General features: G+C 55.8%; 1 protein-coding gene across 7 annotated transcripts; it reads left to right on the top strand.

Moving 5' to 3' along the window:
* Nucleotides 1-559: 559 nt before the first annotated feature.
* FZR1 (fizzy and cell division cycle 20 related 1) lies at nucleotides 560-16,518 on the top strand. Of its 7 annotated transcripts, none has more exons than XM_040537304.1 (14): nucleotides 560-660; nucleotides 8,073-8,215; nucleotides 9,444-9,569; nucleotides 9,827-9,890; nucleotides 10,307-10,434; nucleotides 10,878-10,960; nucleotides 11,389-11,572; nucleotides 11,774-11,839; nucleotides 12,300-12,402; nucleotides 13,082-13,266; nucleotides 14,152-14,385; nucleotides 14,465-14,569; nucleotides 15,408-15,500; nucleotides 16,316-16,518. In XM_040537304.1, exons 2-14 carry the CDS (start codon nucleotides 8,147-8,149, stop codon nucleotides 16,355-16,357), a joined length of 1,482 nt encoding a protein of 493 aa, XP_040393238.1. In that variant the 5' UTR covers nucleotides 560-660; nucleotides 8,073-8,146; the 3' UTR covers nucleotides 16,358-16,518. The 7 variants fall into 7 exon arrangements, with proteins under 7 accessions (XP_040393238.1, XP_040393236.1, XP_040393237.1 ...); XM_040537302.1 differs by having other exon boundaries at nucleotides 572-660; nucleotides 8,070-8,215; XM_040537303.1 differs by having other exon boundaries at nucleotides 621-668; nucleotides 8,070-8,215.
* Nucleotides 16,519-19,263: the final 2,745 nt, after the last annotated feature.

Here is a 19,263-nt window from a genome sequence, read left to right as displayed (position 1 = left end):
GTGAGGGCACCTCGGGGCTGCACCTGGGTAAAGTGTGTGTGTGAAATGTCAGTGTGCAGTTGGTGTACAGTTGGTGTACACCTGGGTACGATGGTGTGTGAAATAGCAGTGTGGAGTTGGTGTACAGTTGGTGTACACGTGGGCACAATGGTGTACACGAATATATTGGTGTACAATTGGTGTGTAATTGGTGCACACCTGGTTACAATGGTGTGCGTGAAATATTTCTGTGTGACCCTGGGGTGGGAGGGGAGGGCAGGGCAGGGCAGGGCAAGGAAGGGAAGGGAAGGGAAGGGAAGGGAAGGGAAGGGAAGGGAAGGGAAGGGAAGGGAAGGGAAGGGAAGGGAAGGGAAGGGAAGGGAAGGGAAGGGAAGGGAAGGGGGGACGGCGGCGGGGGCGGAACGGATCTGCGCGGCTCTCGCTCCCCGCCGAGGCCCGGCCGGGTGGGAGCCGCCCGCGGCGGTTGCCATGGCAGCGCGCGCCGCCGCTTCCTGTGTAGATTCGAACGGGCGGGCGGGGCGCTCCCGTGGTGCCGCGCGCGGGGCAGCGGGGAGGGGGGGGCGGAGCTTCCTGCCGGGGCCGCCGCCATATTGGGGAGCGCTGGGGCCGGCGCCGTGACAGGAGGAGGCGGAGCGGGGCCGGGCCGGGCCGGGCGGGCAGGCAGGTGGGTGGGGGCCGGCCGGGGGCCGGGGGTACGGGCAGGGGGGTGAAGGGTGCGGGGGAGGCCTCCGGGGAGGCCTCCGGGGTGCCGGGCAGGGAGCCCAGGGTAGGCCCCGGCTGCTGGGGCCCGGCCTTGGGCTCCCCGGTCGGGGCGGGCTCGGGGGGAGGGGGGAGCCGCGGAGCAGCCCCGAAACCCCCCCTCAGGAGCCGACCGTGTCCGTGCTGCCGTGCTCCCGGCGGCTGTGGGGGTCGGAGGGAGCCCGGTGCCGCTCGGGGCCTTCTGTCGTTACCGTGCCGGGGGCGGCCGCCGAGGGGAGCGGTCCGGGAGCTCGGCCAGGGCAGGGCTGAGGGCTGCGAGCTCCGCACCGGGCGTGTGGCGGCCGGGGGGGGGGTGTGGGTGTGGGTGTGGGTGTGCTGGCAGCCCGCGCCGCGCCCTGGGGTCGTGGCGGAGTCACCCGTCAGCTGTCACGGGCTTCCCCGCCCGGGTGGGTTTCCCTCGGTTGTGGCTCTCCCGAAGGCACGGTGCTCGTTTGCTCGCGGGTTTTCTCGCTGAGCCTTACTCGGCTCGCGTGTTCGGTGGCGCGAGCCTGGCGTCGTGTGCCTGAGGTTCCTGACGGAGCAATTCCCCCGCTGGCAGCGGCACCTCCCGGTAAAGACCGGTTTTTTTTTTTTTTTTAATTGCTGTTGTTATTATTTTAGGCCGAAGCAGAATTTTCTGGGGCTGTTTACTGAAACTGCTGCGTCTTCTAAACCTTACAGCTCTTGTTCGGTGAACTGACCGGGGGCACTGCTGCGTCTTCAGTAGTTTAAGCGCTGTGATGGAGCAGGCGTCTGAATCGCCTGACTTCGGCGCAGCTCCGCGGACGAGGCTGCTGGTGAATTTTTAATCCCGGCTTTTAAAGCGCTGCCTTCTGATAAGGCTGTCGGTAAGGCAGACCTTTTACCTCGAGCTGGTGCCCTCAGCAGCTGCCTGGGCTTTGTTTCGAGGCTTCAGATAAGCAGGCAGATGTGCTCCGCGAGTTTTTGTTTCCGTTCTGAAATGAAACCGAAGGTTGGTGAAGCCGATTCCTTTCGGTGTTTGTGGGAAGTCGCCCAGCTCCGACACAGCCTGCGGGTAGGTGAGTGGGGCAGGCGCCGCCCGGGGGCTGCGGGGCCTAGGAGAGGCGGTGGCCGGCCTTTGTGCTTAAGGTGCTCTTGGTTTCCCTCTGCCTCTCAAAGCTGGCTGCGCGCAGGGCAGGGCGCGCAAACTACTTCGGAAGAAACCCCAAAGCGTCGTTCAGACGCTAAGAAGTGCGCCCGGCAGCCTTTCTCTTGGGCTTCTCTCGAGCCTGGAACACTCGGCGTGGCCAAGCTCTGCCCTTAAGACCCCTTACCCCAGGCCCCTGCGTGCTTCACCCGGTGCGCCCCTGCCTCCTCCTCGCTCAGCGGCTTTCAGTGGTCAGAGTAAATAAGCCAAAGGTAGGTATCCTCGGGGCGCTCGCCAACAGGAGCGCCGCCACGCGCCGGCTGACGAGCAGCCAAAAGCGGAAGCTCCGTCCCGCTGGCCGCCCAGCGGCGGGGTGACCCAGGGACCAGTGTCCTCGGGGCAGGGACCAGGCGCCCGCTGGCGTCTCGGGGGCCGGGGCTGCCGGGGGCTCTGCTCTCGGCTCCAGAGCAGCCGCGGCGTGGAGGCGACGTGGAGAAGGCGTGCGTCCTGTCCGTGTGCCGGTTCCGGGGGTCCTGCCCCGCCTCCCTGCCCAGCCGTGCCCTTATCCTCTCGCCCCCGCAGCAGGGAGTTGTTCCGCTCTGCCTTGCCCGAGCGCGGCCGGCAGGAGCCCGCCTCGTCACCTCGCAGCGGGGCGAAAGGAGCCGACGGCACTTGCGTGGGGCCGCCTCGGCCCCGGCCCGCTCTGACCCAAAAGGCCGGGTGCTCACACCCCGCTTGGCACAGGGACCCGTGCCGACTGCTGCATCTCCCCCGCTGCGGAGTTTTTCCTGCTGCCTCCCGTTTGTTTTGCTTTCGCACCGGACGAACCCGTTGGGAGCGTTCCCGCTAATTAGGCGCGGGGGTTGCCTTCCGACCCCCGGGCGGGAGATGACACGGCGGCGACCCCGCAGCGCGCGCTGCCTCGTGGGGCCGCGTGTGTTTCCCAGCCCGTGGCTTCCCACGCTGCTGGAGACTCTGTGCTCTTCTCAGGCTCCCTGCAGCAGGCGCGGCTCGCACGTTTGTGAAGCGGCACGGGGAAAAGGCGAACTAATCGCTACCTGCAGGCGGTAAAAAGGCTTTCTAACGGTGATGCTCTTCTGCGATGCCCTGCTGCGCGCACGATGGTCAGGTCTGCTCAGATAAACCCCGTGCTCCTAGCAGGCTCCTGTGATCTGCGGGGAGACGTGTGGGGAATGAGGAGCGCCGTCTGGGAGGGTGACGGAGCAACCCCGCAGTTCTCCCGACTTGTAAAGGCCGGTCGGAGCGAACCCGGAAACCCCTCGGCTGCGCGCGGCAGGGAGGGGGCCGCTGCCACTGCTCCGTGCAGCTGGGCGTTGTGCGAATGGGGCGGCCGAAAACGTTCCCGTGCTCCGAGCACAGCGTGGCAGGCTCTGCTCCGGCAGGTTCCCTTCCAGTCGTGGAGAGGAGGAGGGTTTGGGGGGGGGGGGGGGGAACCCATCCGGCCTGAAAGTGATGGAGAGATCTGAGCATCGCTCACGTAGAAGAGGCCCCGGAGCAGCGTTCCCTCAGACGAGGTCCTGCGCCTGGCTTCTCGGGGAGGGGGGGAAGTCCTCTGGGCTCGTGACGGTGTACTGAGGAGGGTTACCGGTTGGGGGGGGGCTTTATTTTTAGTAAGGGCTCTCCCAAATACGTTTTTCGCGTTTCCCTGAAGGTGTTACGGCGCTGTGCTTCTGCTGGCACGTGGAAGTCCCCGTCCTGGCCAGAGCTCTGGGCGCGAGCCGAGGGTGAGGTACGGAGAGCGGGCCGCCTGCGGCCTTCGTGTCCCGAGTGGCTCCAGGGAGCGCGGGTACGCCGCGCTCTGCTGGTCAGAGGTCCCCTGTCATCCACTTGGGCTCTGGGGTGCTTTGAGAAGTAGACGCAGCCTTAACTCAGCTCCGAAGCTGCCTCGGGGAGGGCTGCGGAAAGTCCTGGAGCTTGTCTGAGTGCAGGTGGGGGTGCAGCGAGTCGCAGAACGTCGGACGTTTGTCACCTCCGGTGCTGGCCTGCGAGGAAGGGACGATGTCTGGTGACGCTGGCGGTGAAGGGAGGCACAAATAGCACCCGCTGCTCGTCTGTGAAGCTTGGTGTGGAGTGGCAGCAGCATCTTGAGCTAAGGGTTGGGAGGCTGCGTGCAGGTAGGAGACGAAAACAACGCTGGGGCCGCAGCTTTGGGGCGTTTTCTTTCCAATCCGGCTTGAGTTCAGTCTGTGCCCGCCGGCTACAAGGCGGCCCCTGGGGGATGCGGGCCCTCTGGAGCCGGTGGCAGCGGGTGTCTGAAGGCGTCTGTCACCTCGGGGGGCAGGAGGTGGTGGCACAGGCTGTGGAAAGGCAGAACCGAGGCGGATTTCTGCAGGACGCTCAGTGAAGAGCAGTCGCCGAAACGCGCTGACGCGACGTGGCGGCTCTCGCAGTAGCCGCTCGGCGGGCCTTGGTTTGGTGCCGGCGGGCGGAATTTCCTGCGGGCCTCAGGGGGAAGACGTTGCCTGTCACCTAACGCCGACGTTCACACCGGTACCGTAGCGAGCTGCCGGACGAGAAACCGCCCGGTTGCGGCTTTACCAGCGAGGAGACGTCGGCGAAACTTGCACGAGGCTCTGGCTTTTTGCGTCACTGCCGCTTTTGAATGGAAGCTAGTGATTTCAGAGGGTTTGTTCGGCGCGGTGCGCACGCAGCACGCGTGAAGGTGTCGCTCTGGGTTAAGCGTGGAGGAGCTCAGCTTCAGCCTGCCCGCCAGCGGAGCGCTGCGCTCCTCGCCGACGCCAGCTCCGGTGCCGGGGCTGGCCTCGCAGCATCCCGCCCGCCTTTCTAACGGGCCCGATCACCAGCAAAAAAAGCGCTGCCTTCAGCGTGCGCAGAGGTCCGGGAACTAAAAGAACCCCTGACAGCTCAACCGCTCCTGCAGCCTGCGTGGCGGAGCTGCCCGGGGCAGCAGCTCGCCCCTGCCCCGCGCTGGCTCTCGGCTCGCAGAGCGGATCCAGCCCGGCAGCAGGCGTCCTGTTTTGGGGCCGAGGAGGTTTCACCCACCCAGCTTGAACGTGTGGCGCCGCCGGGCACGGCGGAGGTGCCCGCCCGTCCACCCGTGCCAGACGAGTCCCGCGGTTGTTGGCGGCTGAGGCCGGCGCCAACTCACTGCCCTGCGAGTGTTGCCCGGTGATGGGTTCAGAGAAACCTTGGGAAGAGCAAACGCCGGCTGCGGGGAAGCGGGGCGTCTGGCTTTGATTTCCAGCCCCGCTGTTCGTGACTGAGAGGCCGATGCGCTCGCTTACTGCGTAAGCACGTTTACCCCTAATAGCCGAGACTGGTAAATCGTGGGGTCTTCCCGAGAGCTTTTAAATATTCATCCCCGGAATAACGAAGTATTTTTCCCTTCAAACTGGCGCCATTAAATACGGGCCCGGAGAGAAGGCAGCCTCGCTGGGCCTGGGCAGGCTCTCGCTAACTAAATCTGCCTGCGGGAGGCTTTTCAGTTTCCCTTAAAGCCATGGGAAAGGCTGCGCCTGAGAACTGGGGGCTGTGACTGCAAGCTTATTTCTTTAAGAAATAACAAATCCCGAGGAACCAGGTGCTCTGTACTCAGTTTGGGATCCTGTTTTGTTACCAGTTACGTGCTTTGTGCCTGGGGAAGGCAGGTGGCGGTTGTGTTCAAGAAGGATTTGTGTTTTCTGACCGAGTTTTGGTATTTTCTCCACGCGCCTTACATCTTACCCGCGAGCTGGCTGGATTGTATCCCGGCTAACGTTACTCAGAACAATGCTTCCAGGTGAAGTCGTGGCGCTCAACAGGTGCGCCCTGTTCTTTTTTTTTGTTGACCCAACCTTGGTGCGTCCAAACGCTTCGCGTTTTTTCCTCAGTGCGGGTCTGGTTTTAATAAGCCGGCGTGCAGAACGCCAGGGCGGGCAGCGAGCTGAGTGCAGGCGTTTTTGCAGAACTGGTCCCTCAGTTTGGACACAGCCTGTTCCTGTTGGGGCCTTTCAGCAGGCGCTGAAGGCGAGGTGACGAGCGTGGGCTTTGTGCCGTGGCTCACCTGAGCAGGGAGTCCCTGGCTGTCCTGTTACAGGAGCGTTGTGCCGCTCTTAAAAACGGAGCTAACGGGGGGGAGAGGGGCCGAACGCGAGGCGTTGGTGGTGGCGGGAGGCTCTGACAACGCCAAAGGCAGGAGAACTTTCAAGCGCACGAATGCGAAATTTATCCGAATCCCAAATTTAGGGAGGGCGAAGGGGAGGAGAGGAAGTCTGGCAGTTCACGTTCGATGTGCGTCACGTGGGGCTTTATTTCGAAGCGCCCGAAGCCTGACGAAGGGCGCCGTGGGGCGTAACGGTGCTGCTGCGCCCTGCCTGCGCAGCCCCTCCCCTGTCGTTCGCTCTGCGCGCGCTGCGTTCCTGACCGGGAGCCGTGGTGGTCTAAATCTGTCCGGTCTGAGTGAAAAGCTCCGAAAGTGAACGCGTTGGATATGCGGAATTAAAAACATCACGTTCCTGCGGGACTGGGTCTGCATCTCCCACGCTGAGCCCTTCTGGGAAGACGCTTCGGATGTGCGGTGCCCCCAGCTGATCGCGCACCTCGTGTGGGTTCCGCAAGCTGGAAAAAAAAAGTGGAAAAAAAAAAAAAGGTCTTGTGGAAACGCTGGGTTTGAGAGGTCCTGCTGGCCTCAAAGAAAGGTTTGGGAGACTGTGAGTAGTAAGGGTAGTGGTAAGGCGACTAAACAATAGGAGGAAGCGTTTGACATGGCAGGCACTGAGATTTCTTTTTGATATTATTACCAAATGAGTTTAACGATAAAACTCTTCTAAATGCTCACTCGCAGTAACGCCATCGCTGCCTCTCCGCTGTGTTCGGTGGAAGCTGCTCACTGTTGAATTTGGCGTTCTCCAGCCTTTCCTCTGCGGGAACGTATGGGAGAAATGTGTTACGTTAAAAAAGAAGAGAGCCCGGGGGAGGAGGTGGCCGAGGTGAGCAGGTGTGCTTGGCAGCCGCTGTTTCGGGGCTGCTCCTGTAATAGTGCTGGCGTGCTTAATGGCCAGGAACAGAGCGGCTTTTCGGTGTCTGTAAGAGGTCCAAGCTCCAGCACTACCAAACCGCTCGAGTGGCGGGGCGGTAGCCGCTAGTCCAGGGTTCGTGCGCTGTCCTCGTGCTTTCCCGTCCGTTTGCGGCACGCTGGAATTCCCGGTCACGTCTCGCCAGGCTGCTGCTCTCGCGTCCGCTCCCGGGGGCAGGGAGCGGGGCCGGGCTCTGCCCGGCCCTCCTGCGCCGCGGCCTCCCAGGTCTCCCAAATCCGTATCTCGAGGCAGCGCCGTTCGTGGAGCCGGGCCTCCAGCCGGCCCCAGCGAATGTTTATACAATAGCAGGCGATTGAAAATCCCTTCACCTTCCGCAGAGCTTCCAGGTGCCTCCGCGTTGCAGGGTTCTGTGCGGCGTGCGCTCGTTCCGCCTTTCCCTCTGGAGATGTTTATCTCGGGCTGAGCAACCAGCCTGGCCCGGCTGCTGGGGAGGCTGGGCGCGGGCAGGGCTGCTCGGGGGAAGGCTGCAGCTCCGTGCCCTCCCGGAAAGGTTCGTTATCCTTTATCGACGCGTGCCGTAACTCAGCCAATTCTAGGTAATGAAGCAGCCCTCTCATAAAGCGGGCGCTCGAGCGCCACGTGGATTGCAGCACGGCCTCACCGTGCGGCTGTAGCTGGGCTGGCTTTATGGTAGCCCAGGGGCAGATGTGGGGCAGCGCGGGTGTCAGAGATTGAACGCTCCCTCGGGGGGCTCCCCAGTCCAGAGCTGCCCCTGTTCCTGCGCTTCGGGGCACTAAAAGGCTGCCGTGTGTGCGCCGTGGATGAAATATCCACTCTGGCACAGAGGTGCCTGCCTCTGGCCCGCGGTGCCACAGGCCGTGGGCATCCGATCCCTGCACGCCTGCGTACCTGGGGCTCGCTAAGCTGCGCTGCCGCGGTTGGCGAACGTGAGGTCGCGGTCTGTGCTCGGGCTGTTGCATGCTTCGGTCCTACCAGCTGCAAAATGCCGATTGCCTGTTCGGGTGGATTAACAACCAAGGGCAGCAATACAGGGAAACACTTCCATCAGCAACCTCGCGCTGGGCTTTATCGCACAGGGTTGATAACGCTGCTGTGGAGGGGGAAAGCGGTCTCTGGTTTAAAGAAGAGTCTTGAGAGATGCTGGAGGCTGCTTCTACGTGAAGAGGTGTGATATTTTGGTGCTTTTCTCCCCCCATCTGTTGCAGCAGGCTAATTACTGATTGGGCTTCATGAACATAAATTCCTGAGGCTGCCGAACTCCCCAACCCCTATCCATTCCACCATGGACCAGGATTATGAGAGACGTCTCCTACGCCAAATCAACATCCAGAATGAAAACACGATGCCTTGTGTAAGTACGGATGGTCTGTACCAAGGGATCTGAGCCTGAAAGTGAAGTGCTCGTCTGTGTTCCCTGTGACTGTTCTCAGTTGAGCTTTGGAAGATGTGGGAACCTGTGTCCTTTGTGGGGCTGTGACCAGATGAGAGCTCCTGAGCTGTTCTAGGAGTAACCAAATAACCCCGCTCTGACAGTGCTTCCACGCAGACAACCTCAGTTCAGGTTGCAAAAGTGAGTTAAGATATGCTTATGTAGTGCAGTGATGCCTTTTACTAAATAATCTCAGGAATCACAGGCAGTGTAAAAAGGTTGAGGATTAACAAACAAAAAGCCTTAGGACTGGAGGCTGAAGCAGCTAGAGAAGAAGCTGAAGAGCAGGGGAGGCGGTAGTGTATTTCTGTCCCTGAGAAAGCTATGGAGCAAATCCTTCTGGAAACCATTTCCAGACATGAGGGACCCAAATGTGTTTGAAAGCAGTCAGCACAAACTTAGCAAGGACAAATCATGCCTGACCAACCTGCGAGCCTTCTACGAAGGCACGATTTAACGTGATGGATGGGAGGAGGGAGCATGTGTCGTTTGCACTGACTTCAGCGAGGCTTTTGGCGCGGTCTCCCAGAGCAGAATTGAAGGTGGGTGGTCTGCAGGAGGGGAGGCAATCTAGCTGGGCTCAGAATAGTCGTCAGGAGTCAGCCTGGCTAGCGACCAGCCTCTGGGGTGAGTGCTGCTGAATGCCTTCACTGGGGAGCAGAGCAGAGGGAGGCGGTGCGCGATCCCCGAGTTCCTGGGTGATGCCGTAGTGGGGGGAGTTGTTGAAGTACCTGGGATAGAGGTATTTCCTGCATTCAGGGGGAGCTTGGCGGGCTGGAGAAACTAGCCCTCTTCTGAGCTGCGGTCCTCTCCGCTACGAGTTGCTGTATGAAAAAGAATGTGATCGCACTTGAGGACTCGGCAGCGCACCCAGCGAGCGTTCTGCCCTGCTCTCGCCTTCCCTGCGTTTGCCTTGGCAGCATCAGCTTGAAAAGGGGCAGTGCGAAAGGCGCTGCTTAATTGCTTCTCTTGACAGACGTTCCTGTGACAGCTGGACTGGGTGCGCGTACTCATTCTGCTAAGGGGATAAACCGGTGTTTTGCTCTTCTATTTTGGCATATTTAGCTTTGACAAGACCTCTTTGATGTTTGTCAGACCCCCCTGCTGGGATCAACACTTGTTCTTGCATGTGTCTAAATCTCTAATTCAGGTAGCAGAGATGAGAAGAACCCTGACGCCTTCCAATTCTCCCATGTCCTCTCCGAGTAAGCACGGAGACAGGTTCATTCCTTCAAGAGCCGGGGCCAACTGGAGCATCAACTTCCACAGAATAAACGTAAGCTTTGCTCCCTTCTCCCGCAGCTCAAAGCCTTTGAAGTGAGGAAATGGCGCGTTTCATTTTGGCTGGCATTTCATTTTGGCTCTGCTTATCTTCTGAGCCATGGTCTGCTGCTGCCCTTAAAGAGTTCCTTTGAATGTGTACCTCCTGGCCCACAGGTGCAGCCTGTTTGCAGACTTCTTTGTTTGCTATTTTACATGCATTGTGATGGTTCTGTGTGGTGATGGTGTGGTTTTTTTTTTTCCCCCTTTCAGGAAAATGAAAAATCGCCAAGTCAAAACAGAAAAGCGAAGGATGCTACATCGGACAATGGCAAAGGTGAGACCTTCTTTCTGCTGCTTGTAGCCTTGGCTACGGCTTTTATTCCAAATTGATGCCGAGTTTGGAAATTAAGTGAACGCTGGCACTTTTGTGCTTATCTTAAGCAAAAAGCCACGCTGGTGTTTTGTGCATGTGTCACAAGAGTGAACACCTGGTCACCTCAGTGGGCTGCTGCTTCGCATCTGGGAAGCGAGGGCCTGTTTGTATCTCTTGATTTATTGAGTCATGGAAGTAACTTCCTGATGGTGTGGAAGGAGGGGAAGCTTGCTGCTAATCTTAATTCCGAGCTGGAGTCCCAGGCTTATGAAGAGGCCCTGTGAGTGTAGAAGTCAGGCGGTTGTGACCCAGTCGGTCCCTGCAGAGGTGCTTGTGGCTTCAGAGTTCCCTGCCTAAGCACTCGTTTGGGTTCACAGATGGCCTTGCTTACTCCGCCCTGCTGAAGAATGAACTCTTAGGAGCAGGGATCGAGAAAGTGCAGGACCCGCAGACGGAAGACAGGAGGTTGCAGCCGTCCACTCCAGAGAAGAAGTCCCTCTTCACTGTAAGTTGGTCTGCATTTAAAACAAAGGGAGCTTGTGTGTCTTGTGTCGTGGGAGCAAAGCACGTGGTTCTGTCAAGTTGCTAATGCAAGAGAGTTGGTGTTAAGATTTTACTGATGTAAGTTGAGGAGCAAACTTGGTGGCCTATAAAGAGAACGTAAGTATCTGTAGCAAGCTACGTACTTATTTCTGTACTGGCAAGGAAGCTGGGTGGGAACAAAGCTTTTTTGGACGCTCTTAAGACTGGGTAAATGACCAAATAAAGGTTTTGGTCTTCAGTGGAAGTTTTTGTATGGTCCTGGAACATCTGGAAAAGAGGGGAACTGAAAAGGCTGGAAAACTGGCAGTGGATGTTGGAGCTAGCTGGGCACTGGTGCCTGTGTGAGTGGTTTACATCGGGCTTGGGCATGGTGGTGTTCTTACTGGGTGTATTTTCTCTCTGCAGTATTCTCTCAGCACAAAACGTTCCAGTCCGGATGATGGTAACGAGGTCTCGCCGTATTCCTTGTCTCCTGTCAGCAACAAAAGGTAATACTGATTCCCCACAGACTTCTGCAGTGGGGGAGTGTTGAAACAGGTTTCAGTGAGGTGTTTCAGTGATGTTCTCCAGGGTTTCTCTTTAAGGCAATCAAAATTGCCACGTGAATTGGTTTGGGAAGTCTGAGAAGGTAATAAGTAGGGACAGTCAGGTTCCCTAAGGATTCCTGAGTACACCCCAACTGCTTAATACCGAATGTGTCCTGACCAGCCCTCAGCAGCCAGCTTGTCGTTTTGCTTCCCAGCTCCTTTATAGAACCAGAGACTAACTCCTTCTAACATGCTGGAAAGCATTTTGCTGCCTCTTTGTGTATCTCTATAGAAATGCAGGTACGCGCTAAAGACTAGCTGCATCTGTCCATGCCATCTGCTGTGATGTGTGATATTCTGTAGTTGTTTTTGTCTCTCATTGTAAACAGTCAGAAGCTGTTACGATCACCCCGAAAACCAACTCGGAAAATCTCAAAGATTCCTTTCAAAGTGTTGGATGCCCCAGAACTGCAGGACGACTTCTACCTGAACCTGGTAGACTGGTCCTCTCTTAACGTCCTCAGCGTTGGCCTTGGCACATGTGTTTACCTGTGGAGTGCTTGTACGAGCCAGGTAAATGATGACCAGTGTCTGGAGAGTGATGTACCTGTTGCTGTGGGTGTTCTCCAGCTGCAGCACCTTTCAGAACTACGGAACGCGCTGTGGGAGGGATTCAGTGCTTTTAATGCTCTGTCCCAAACCAGGAGATAGCTCTGGAGGTAGCTAATGCAGCATGACAATAGCAAGTATTTCTCATTCTGTCTTATCCTCAAGGTAACCCGACTGTGCGATCTGTCCGTGGAAGGAGATTCTGTAACGTCCGTGGGCTGGTCAGAACGGGTCAGTATAACACTGGCAGTGACAAGTGAAATGCAATTCAAATGCTATCACCGTAGCTGTATAGCCCTTCATTGCAAGCTCTAAAATCATGGATTATTTTTCTGTGTTCTCCCAAACTCCCTGTGTGCTGTTCATCAAATGTGTTTCTCGTCTCTGCTAAACGAGAGGGGATAGGGAGTAACTTCTTGTATCTTGACACTCTGGAGGCACTTGCTAAGAGGTATGGGAGGGGAAGAAAAAACATTTTATTGTCGAGAGCTGGAGAAGTGACCTGATTCTAAGTATATTTCAGCCGGGCTGCTTGGCTCCCCCCTTCAATAGGGAAAAGATGCAAGATGGAAGAACTCTGGATGCTTTCCATCTTGTGGGATTTATCTGAAGTCTTTTCAGCATCTAGCTTTTTGTTTTATTTCTGTCTGTACTTACTGGCTTTACTGATCGTGGTTTTCTGTTTGTCTAGGGGAACTTGGTAGCCGTTGGCACTCACAAGGGCTTTGTACAGATCTGGGATGCAGCTGCAGGAAAAAAGCTCTCCATGCTAGAGGGGCACACAGCCAGAGTTGGTAAGGAGGTGGAGTTTCCACATGTTTTGTTTCTTGCTTTTTTTTGTTTTTTTTTTTTACTTCTCTCCCTGAACTCAGACAGTACCAGAATTGATATTTATGCCCTGCTGTGTCCTGAGCTGCCTTTAAAACATTGCCACCTAGTAATTGTGGTGTTCTGATCTTGGGTGTGGTGGTGTTTGAGTGACTACTGCAGCAGGTGTTTCCTCCATGTCTGCTGAGGCATTTTGGGTTTGGTTACAACACTTTCTCACTGCCACTGGCTTCCGGTTTCAGCCCTGCAGGCAGGCAGCTTTACACTGAGATTTCCAGTTCCCTTATGCTTCGGGGACTGTTCTTCTGTTTTTCTTTGTTTTTCTGTAAATTTTTGGTCAGAGCTGTTGTGAATCTGAATTCTGAGGTGAGATTCAGGGAGTCAAGATGGCTTTTGAGTTCTGTTTCTGTGCTTTACTGCTCAGTGAAATGGGGTTAGCGATAGATTTGCCTGCAGCAAGCTTACTGAAGATATCTTTGTATGCCATTTTAAGACTCCAGGCAGGGTATATAAAGGAGGGTCCCTAAGCACTGGTTTTTTTTTTTTGTAAACCTCCTGCAGTTCTGGTGGCTGCGTGCTGCCTGCACGCTCCTGCAAGGCTCCCAAAATGTGCCCTTAGGCTGTTGCTCTCTGCCCGTGTTACAGGTGCCTTGGCATGGAACGCGGACCAGCTGTCTTCTGGGAGTCGAGACAGAATGATCCTTCAGAGGGACATCCGCACCCCTCCCCTGCAGTCAGAGCGGCGGCTCCAGGGCCACAGGCAGGAGGTCTGTGGGCTCAAATGGTCTACGGACCACCAGCTCCTGGCCTCTGGGGGAAATGATAACAAGGTATAGTACTTACAGCTGGTCCCATGAGGCTCGGCATCTCTAGATCTTTGCAGGGAAATGTCAGGTCCCCTTTCTCCAAGGATATTCATCTGCTCTGTGAAGGGGCTTTTGTTTCAGTTGTTGGACTGTGCCCAACGATAAATCATGCTAAGCTTCTACTCAGTCTCCTCTCTGTAATAAAATTAAAGAGGCAAACTTAATTTTGCTTCTCTATTTGGCTAATTAAATCTCTAGCTTGACTCAGGGTTTTGAGTTCAATAAAGCTACTGCTAAGCTGTACTTCCTGGCTTGGTTTAGGTAGCGTATAGTCTCAAGTTTGTTGCAATAATGTTTATGTATGTGGAAGGAAACAGAGTTTAGAAGCTATATAAGTTTTAATACCTATAGCACAGACTTGCAGTTCACTGAACACCATATGGAAGAAGCATCTGTTCTGAAGAAAGTGTTCAGAGCCCTTTGGAGCGGGTTGCTAGGTAGTGAATTTGCCCGGTGTATGTGTGACAGCATGGTTGTACAAAGTTCTTCCTCAGAATATCTTGCGGTGAGCTTGCACGTGCTTCCTGACGTGTGCTGGGGTAATACAGCCACAAAGACAAAAGGGGGGTTTGAGCTGACATTCGGTGACACCGTGTTGCTGGCTTTACAAGCTTAACTGAAGGACTTCCTCGTGACCCAGTGGTGAAGTGGCTCCTCAGCTGAGTGTGGTGACAGGGTGGGACAGGCTGCAGGGCTGAAATAGCTGAGACACATGTGCTTGGGCAGAGCTGTGGGAAACCGTCGTGTTGCCCAACCACCCTCGTCAATCCCAGTGCGACATCGTGGTTTGTGGGTGTCGCGGACACGTGACTGCAGTGCAAGTTCGATCACGTCTTTCCTCTCTGCCAGCTCCTTGTCTGGAATCACTCCAGCCTGAGTCCTGTCCAACAATACACAGAGCATCTTGCAGCAGTAAAAGCCATCGCCTGGTCTCCGCACCAGCACGGCCTCCTCGCCTCCGGCGGCGGGACAGCCGACCGCTGCATACGCTTCTGGAACACGCTCACCGGGCAGCCTCTGCAGTGCATTGACACCGGGTCACAAGTGTGCAACCTGGCCTGGTCAAAGCACGCCAACGAGCTAGTAAGTTCCTCCCTGTGCAGCGCTGCTGCTGAGCTCTCCTGCGTTCGGGAGCGTAACTCATTTCCCTCTCCGCTTTCAGGTGAGTACCCATGGATACTCGCAGAACCAGATCCTCGTCTGGAAATACCCCTCATTAACTCAAGTAGCAAAGCTAACAGGGCACTCGTACAGAGTCTTATATCTGGTAAGCACCGGCCTTGCCTCTGAAACCTTCTGTCCCTACTGAACTGGCTGTGCATGTGCTGGGATGAGACCTGAAGCTGCAGCGCCGGTGGCGCTGTGAGCAGCCTCTGCTCTTGGTGGAGGTATGAATGTTGCCCTGCAAGCAAAGAAAAAAGCTCTGTATCTGGTTTCCTTGCCTGCAAGGGATACTTTGATTTGCTGCTATGGAAATGTGAGGCTTTATTAATGAATAGCAAAGCTTGCCAAAACTCTTCTGAGGAAGCACGGGAAAGTCTTCTTGTTCCCTTAAGACTTTGTCACTGTTCCGTTGGTAACTGCAAGCAGGGGAAGAACTTGGTGCTTTCAGTCCTCCTAATTCTGTATTGAAATGCCTGATGCACCTAATCCCTTTGATTTCTTACCTGCTTTGTTAATGTTACATAGGGCTTTCAGTGGATTCTTAACGTGATAAATATGCTGATAGTGTTTTGTGAGGTAGGTTCCAACCGAAGTGACTAATGACTGGCATTTGCCAGCTCTATCACACTTCCTGCCTTAACACGCATTTATAATCCGGGGAGGAATAGCCTCAATTACAACTGGCATGGATTTCTTAACACAGGAATCGTTTCTACGATAATTCCACCCATGTGTTCCAGAGCTGCGTAAGTAAGATGCAAGTGCTCGAGTTGGCACCTACTGAGGCTGAGTGAGGCACATGAAAGCAGAGGTGGTAGTCTGGTGTCTCACCGCCAGCCAAGTAGGAAGGGGAGTAGAATACCTCTGATGCATTCCAACGAAGGTTTGGTTTCAACCTCAAAAATGTAACAGATACTAAAGGCTGCTCTCTCCTGCCTTAGGCAATGTCCCCTGATGGGGAGGCCATAGTTACGGGAGCTGGAGATGAAACCTTGCGGTTCTGGAACGTCTTCAGTAAAACTCGCTCGACAAAGGTAAGGATGTGCTGCGCAGCTGGCTGCAGCCGTGTCCTGCAGCAGGCTCAGCCTTCGGCAGGGGATTCGGTCAGTTCCCTCTGTTCTTCGGCCTTGCCTCTGGCTTCGTTACCTTATCCTGTGGGTTGAGGGGAGGATGCAGTGAAGGGTTAAACTGGACTGCAGTATAAAAGGGTTTGCAGTCATACGCAATAAAAGGTTGCCTCTGCACACCCAAGTAGTGTGACAGAACATCATTCTGGCTGTTAGGGAGCTGCTGAATGCAGCAGCATTGCAGGGAGCTCACCTCCAGCCCGTATTCTGTGCTCACGTGCTGCTATCAACTGGCCGTGCCCTCGGACTTGATTGTCCTCTAGCTACTTGCGTAAGCGCTTAAAGTGGTGGCTGGGGTGGAAATGGGATCGTGGTACTGCCACTAACAACGTGCCATCGCCGAAAGCAGGCTGTGCCAGATGCTCCGGGAGCTTTTCTGGGTGTCTCGCGGAGGCAGTGGAGAATGGCAGTGAGATCTTAAGGAATGAGCTGTGGGGAGCGGGCGTTGCAGGCGCCTGGGTGCACCCTGGCTCTAGGGTGCAGCTTCCCACAGAGCTGTGGGAATGGCATGCTTGCCTGCCACACGCCTCGTTATCAGTTGGAAAAAAATACAACATGGGAATATTTATGGCATTGGACTTTGAATGTTTAGCCCAGATCAGTGCCCTGAGCTGGAGATACCTCACCAGCGTTTTTTAATTAAAAAAAAAAAAAATCACGTGGAATAACGCTGCAGCAAAGCTTTTAAGTGCTGAAGTACCTGCTTTGCCTTTTCTTTTTAGGAGTCTGTATCCGTTCTCAACCTCTTCACCAGGATACGGTAAACCCCATGTACTGCAATCCAAGAGACTACAGCCTGCCGTTCCAGGATAAAACCACTACCTTGGTGTGCATGGAACCCCAAACGATCGGCCAGAAGGGGAGGGAGTGCCAGCGGGACTGGAGGATGGACCCAACAGATGCTAATTAAATATGTGCTTGTGAACCACGCCGGGCAGTATTTGGGATGGGGTTGGGGAGGGGAGGGAACTGCCAAAGGTTTATGGATTCATCCTTCGTAAAGGGGAACGGGTACAAGAGAAATGTTGAACCAGCACCCTCCAACCCTCGCTTTGTGTACTGGAGAAAACCTGTTTACACAGACCACCGAGACCGGACCAAGGCCATCCCAACTGCTGTGTTGTCTGCTCTTAGGAGAGATGAGAGCATCCTCGCCTCTGTGGGAAGGGGCTTAACGTGCTGCTGCGGGTCCCTCTAACCTCGGATGGACACCTTTGGAGGTAGGAGCCAGCCAGACTTGTTCAATGCAACTGGTGCGTGGGGACTAGGCTCTAGGCGGGGCATTAGCCTCTCTGGTATCTAAGGGCATTGTTTAGAGCCTGGGATCCCCATGACATGAAAAAACTGGAGGACCGCTTATTTTTTCCAGATAAAGCAGGTACTGCGGTACTTGCCGTTCTTGTAAGACGGCTTGATTTTGGCATGCTTACCAGCTGCCTTCAAACATGCATCTTGGGGCTTTAAACTTTAGAGGAGACTTTGAAGAGGCTCCACCTCAGAGGGAATGCATTCAAAGAAATTTAAAATTGCTATCGCGTGTTTTAGGCTGATTCTTTTAGTTAACAGAGAGGAAAACAATGGCTTTAAAAACAAAACAAAGAAACAACACGCATGTGGAGCTTCCCACAGTGCCCTTTGTGGCGGCTGGTTGCTCTGGAGTCTTCTTGAGGACAAAAGCAGTTGAGATGTGCTTGAGAAACAAAACAACTCCTGTGGATCTTTTTCAGAGAGAGCATGGCCTCTTCTGGCTGGAAGGGGGGAAACACCGCGTCTGGGCAAGGGGGGTTTCTTTTTCTAAGGCAAGGAAGAAATGTTGCTTTTTTTTTTTTTTATCTCCAAGTCAATGCCAGGGACCTGTTGTTTTTTTGTTGTGTTTTTTTTAAGTTGTATGGGAAGAGTGCCTGCTTGTGTGTTCGGAGCCTGTGTGATGAGTGCCGTGGGATGTGATGCAAAGCACTTGTGTGTATGTGTTGCTTTTAATTTAAGGAGAAGCTGTTACGCTTGCAGCAGCCTGTTCCTGTCTTACCTTGTACATGTGCCAATGCTTCCTGCTGCGCACCTGGCTCCTGCCTGCCTCGTGCCCTCTCTCGTGCACTGGGATGTGCGTGCTGTTTCCTGTTCTCATTTGGATTTTCCCGGCTGTGTATATAGACCTTGACCTGTTCTCTGTAGAGTGTATAGGCAGTACTTTTTTTTTCCTGAATCCAGACTGTAGGGGTAGTGGTAGGAAAATGCCTGCCCCTCCCCAGCGCCACCAGTATCCTTGGGGTGAGCGGATGAGGCGGAGGGAGGCTGGTACAGCAGTAAGGTGCAGCTCTGCTCACTACAGCCTTGACCCCGTGTGTGCCATCGTGCCAGCGCCTGGATCAGGCTCACCCACGGCTCACGCTACCTCTGCACGTCGCAGGTACCCAGGGGCACGTACGTGTGCCAGGGGCTCCCCGCTCCCACCGGCACCGAACCTCCAAAGCCCAAAGCGGCAGCCGCATCCGACAGCCTCACCTGCCCCCAAAATGTAATTTCTGTGTGATTTCTGAAACCCAGTCTCAGCACGACTACATTGTGGTTCTCGCAGCAGGAGCGTGGGGCTTGGTTTTAAAAATTGTCTGCTGGCCTCCTGCTGCCTTTCCTGCTGCTTGTTGTACGTTCACTGGCACTGTTCGATGTCACGGTGTGGAGGGACCACTGTAAAGCACCGAGGAGCTGTTAATTAAGTCAGGTCACTAAGCTGGCAAGTGGCTCGGGGGCCACCTGCAGCAGTACGTGGTTGTCACGGGTGTCTGTGGGTTGTGTCACCCTGCAGGGCAGCTGCACCTGGGGACGGGGCTGTTTGCACCCGGGGCAGGAGGTGGGTGGCCGCTGCTGGGCCTTTTGGGCTGTGGATGCCTCCTGTGGGTCCGCGCGCGCAGACCCTCGGACGCTGCTTTCTCCTCCGGGAGGAAATCAGCGATGGGGTGGGGGCATCGGAGAGGTGTCAGAGCTGGGAGGTTTCACTGCCTTGTGCCCGTTCTGTAGCAGAAGGTGCCCGGGGGTGGCACTGGGTGAGCGTGGGGCTGAGGCTGCCCCGGGGGGGCTTGCTGGGGGCTCCTGCACCGCTGCTGGTGGTCGCTGCGTGGTGTCGGTGTTCCCTCCTGGGGAGGGGGCAGCGTGCTCAGCACACACAGCCCTTGGGCCGTGGCTGCTGCTCGTTGCTGCCCGTGCTCCTGCCTCCGGCTGTGCCCCTCTGCTCACAAACTGCACCTCTCGCTCTGCCTGGTGCGTGCAGGGCAGCCCCTGGCTTCCCCTCAGTCGGGGCTGAAGCGGGGACCTGCTCCCCGCGGGTACCTCCCCGCATGAGGGGGTGCTCCTGGGTGTGCGCGTGACACCGGCGGCTGGCTGGGGTGTGCTGCGGCGTGTTACCTGGGCAAAAGAGCAGAGCCTCCGTGCGCTTGTGGGGTGTGTGTGTGTGTGTGATCCACAAGTGCTGAGCTGTGCGGGCGGGCTGAGCTGAGGGGTCCTCCCGGAGTCTGCGACCTTGTGGCGTTGTTATATATATATATATATATAAAGCATCACATGGTGGAAAAAAAATATAGAGCGTTGTAACTTTTCCATGTAAAGCGTTCTAACTGGCATTAAACACATTGTGAATTTACGTCTCTGTGGCTCCAGTGGGTTTTTCACAGGGGGG

The sequence above is a fragment of the Cygnus olor genome, chromosome 26 (genome assembly GCF_009769625.2).
Source record: "Cygnus olor isolate bCygOlo1 chromosome 26, bCygOlo1.pri.v2, whole genome shotgun sequence".
In the NCBI taxonomy this organism is placed as follows: Eukaryota; Metazoa; Chordata; class Aves; order Anseriformes; family Anatidae; genus Cygnus; species Cygnus olor.
The sequence above is the reverse complement of the archived record's forward strand: the minus strand, read 5'-3'. Positions and strand labels throughout refer to the sequence as shown.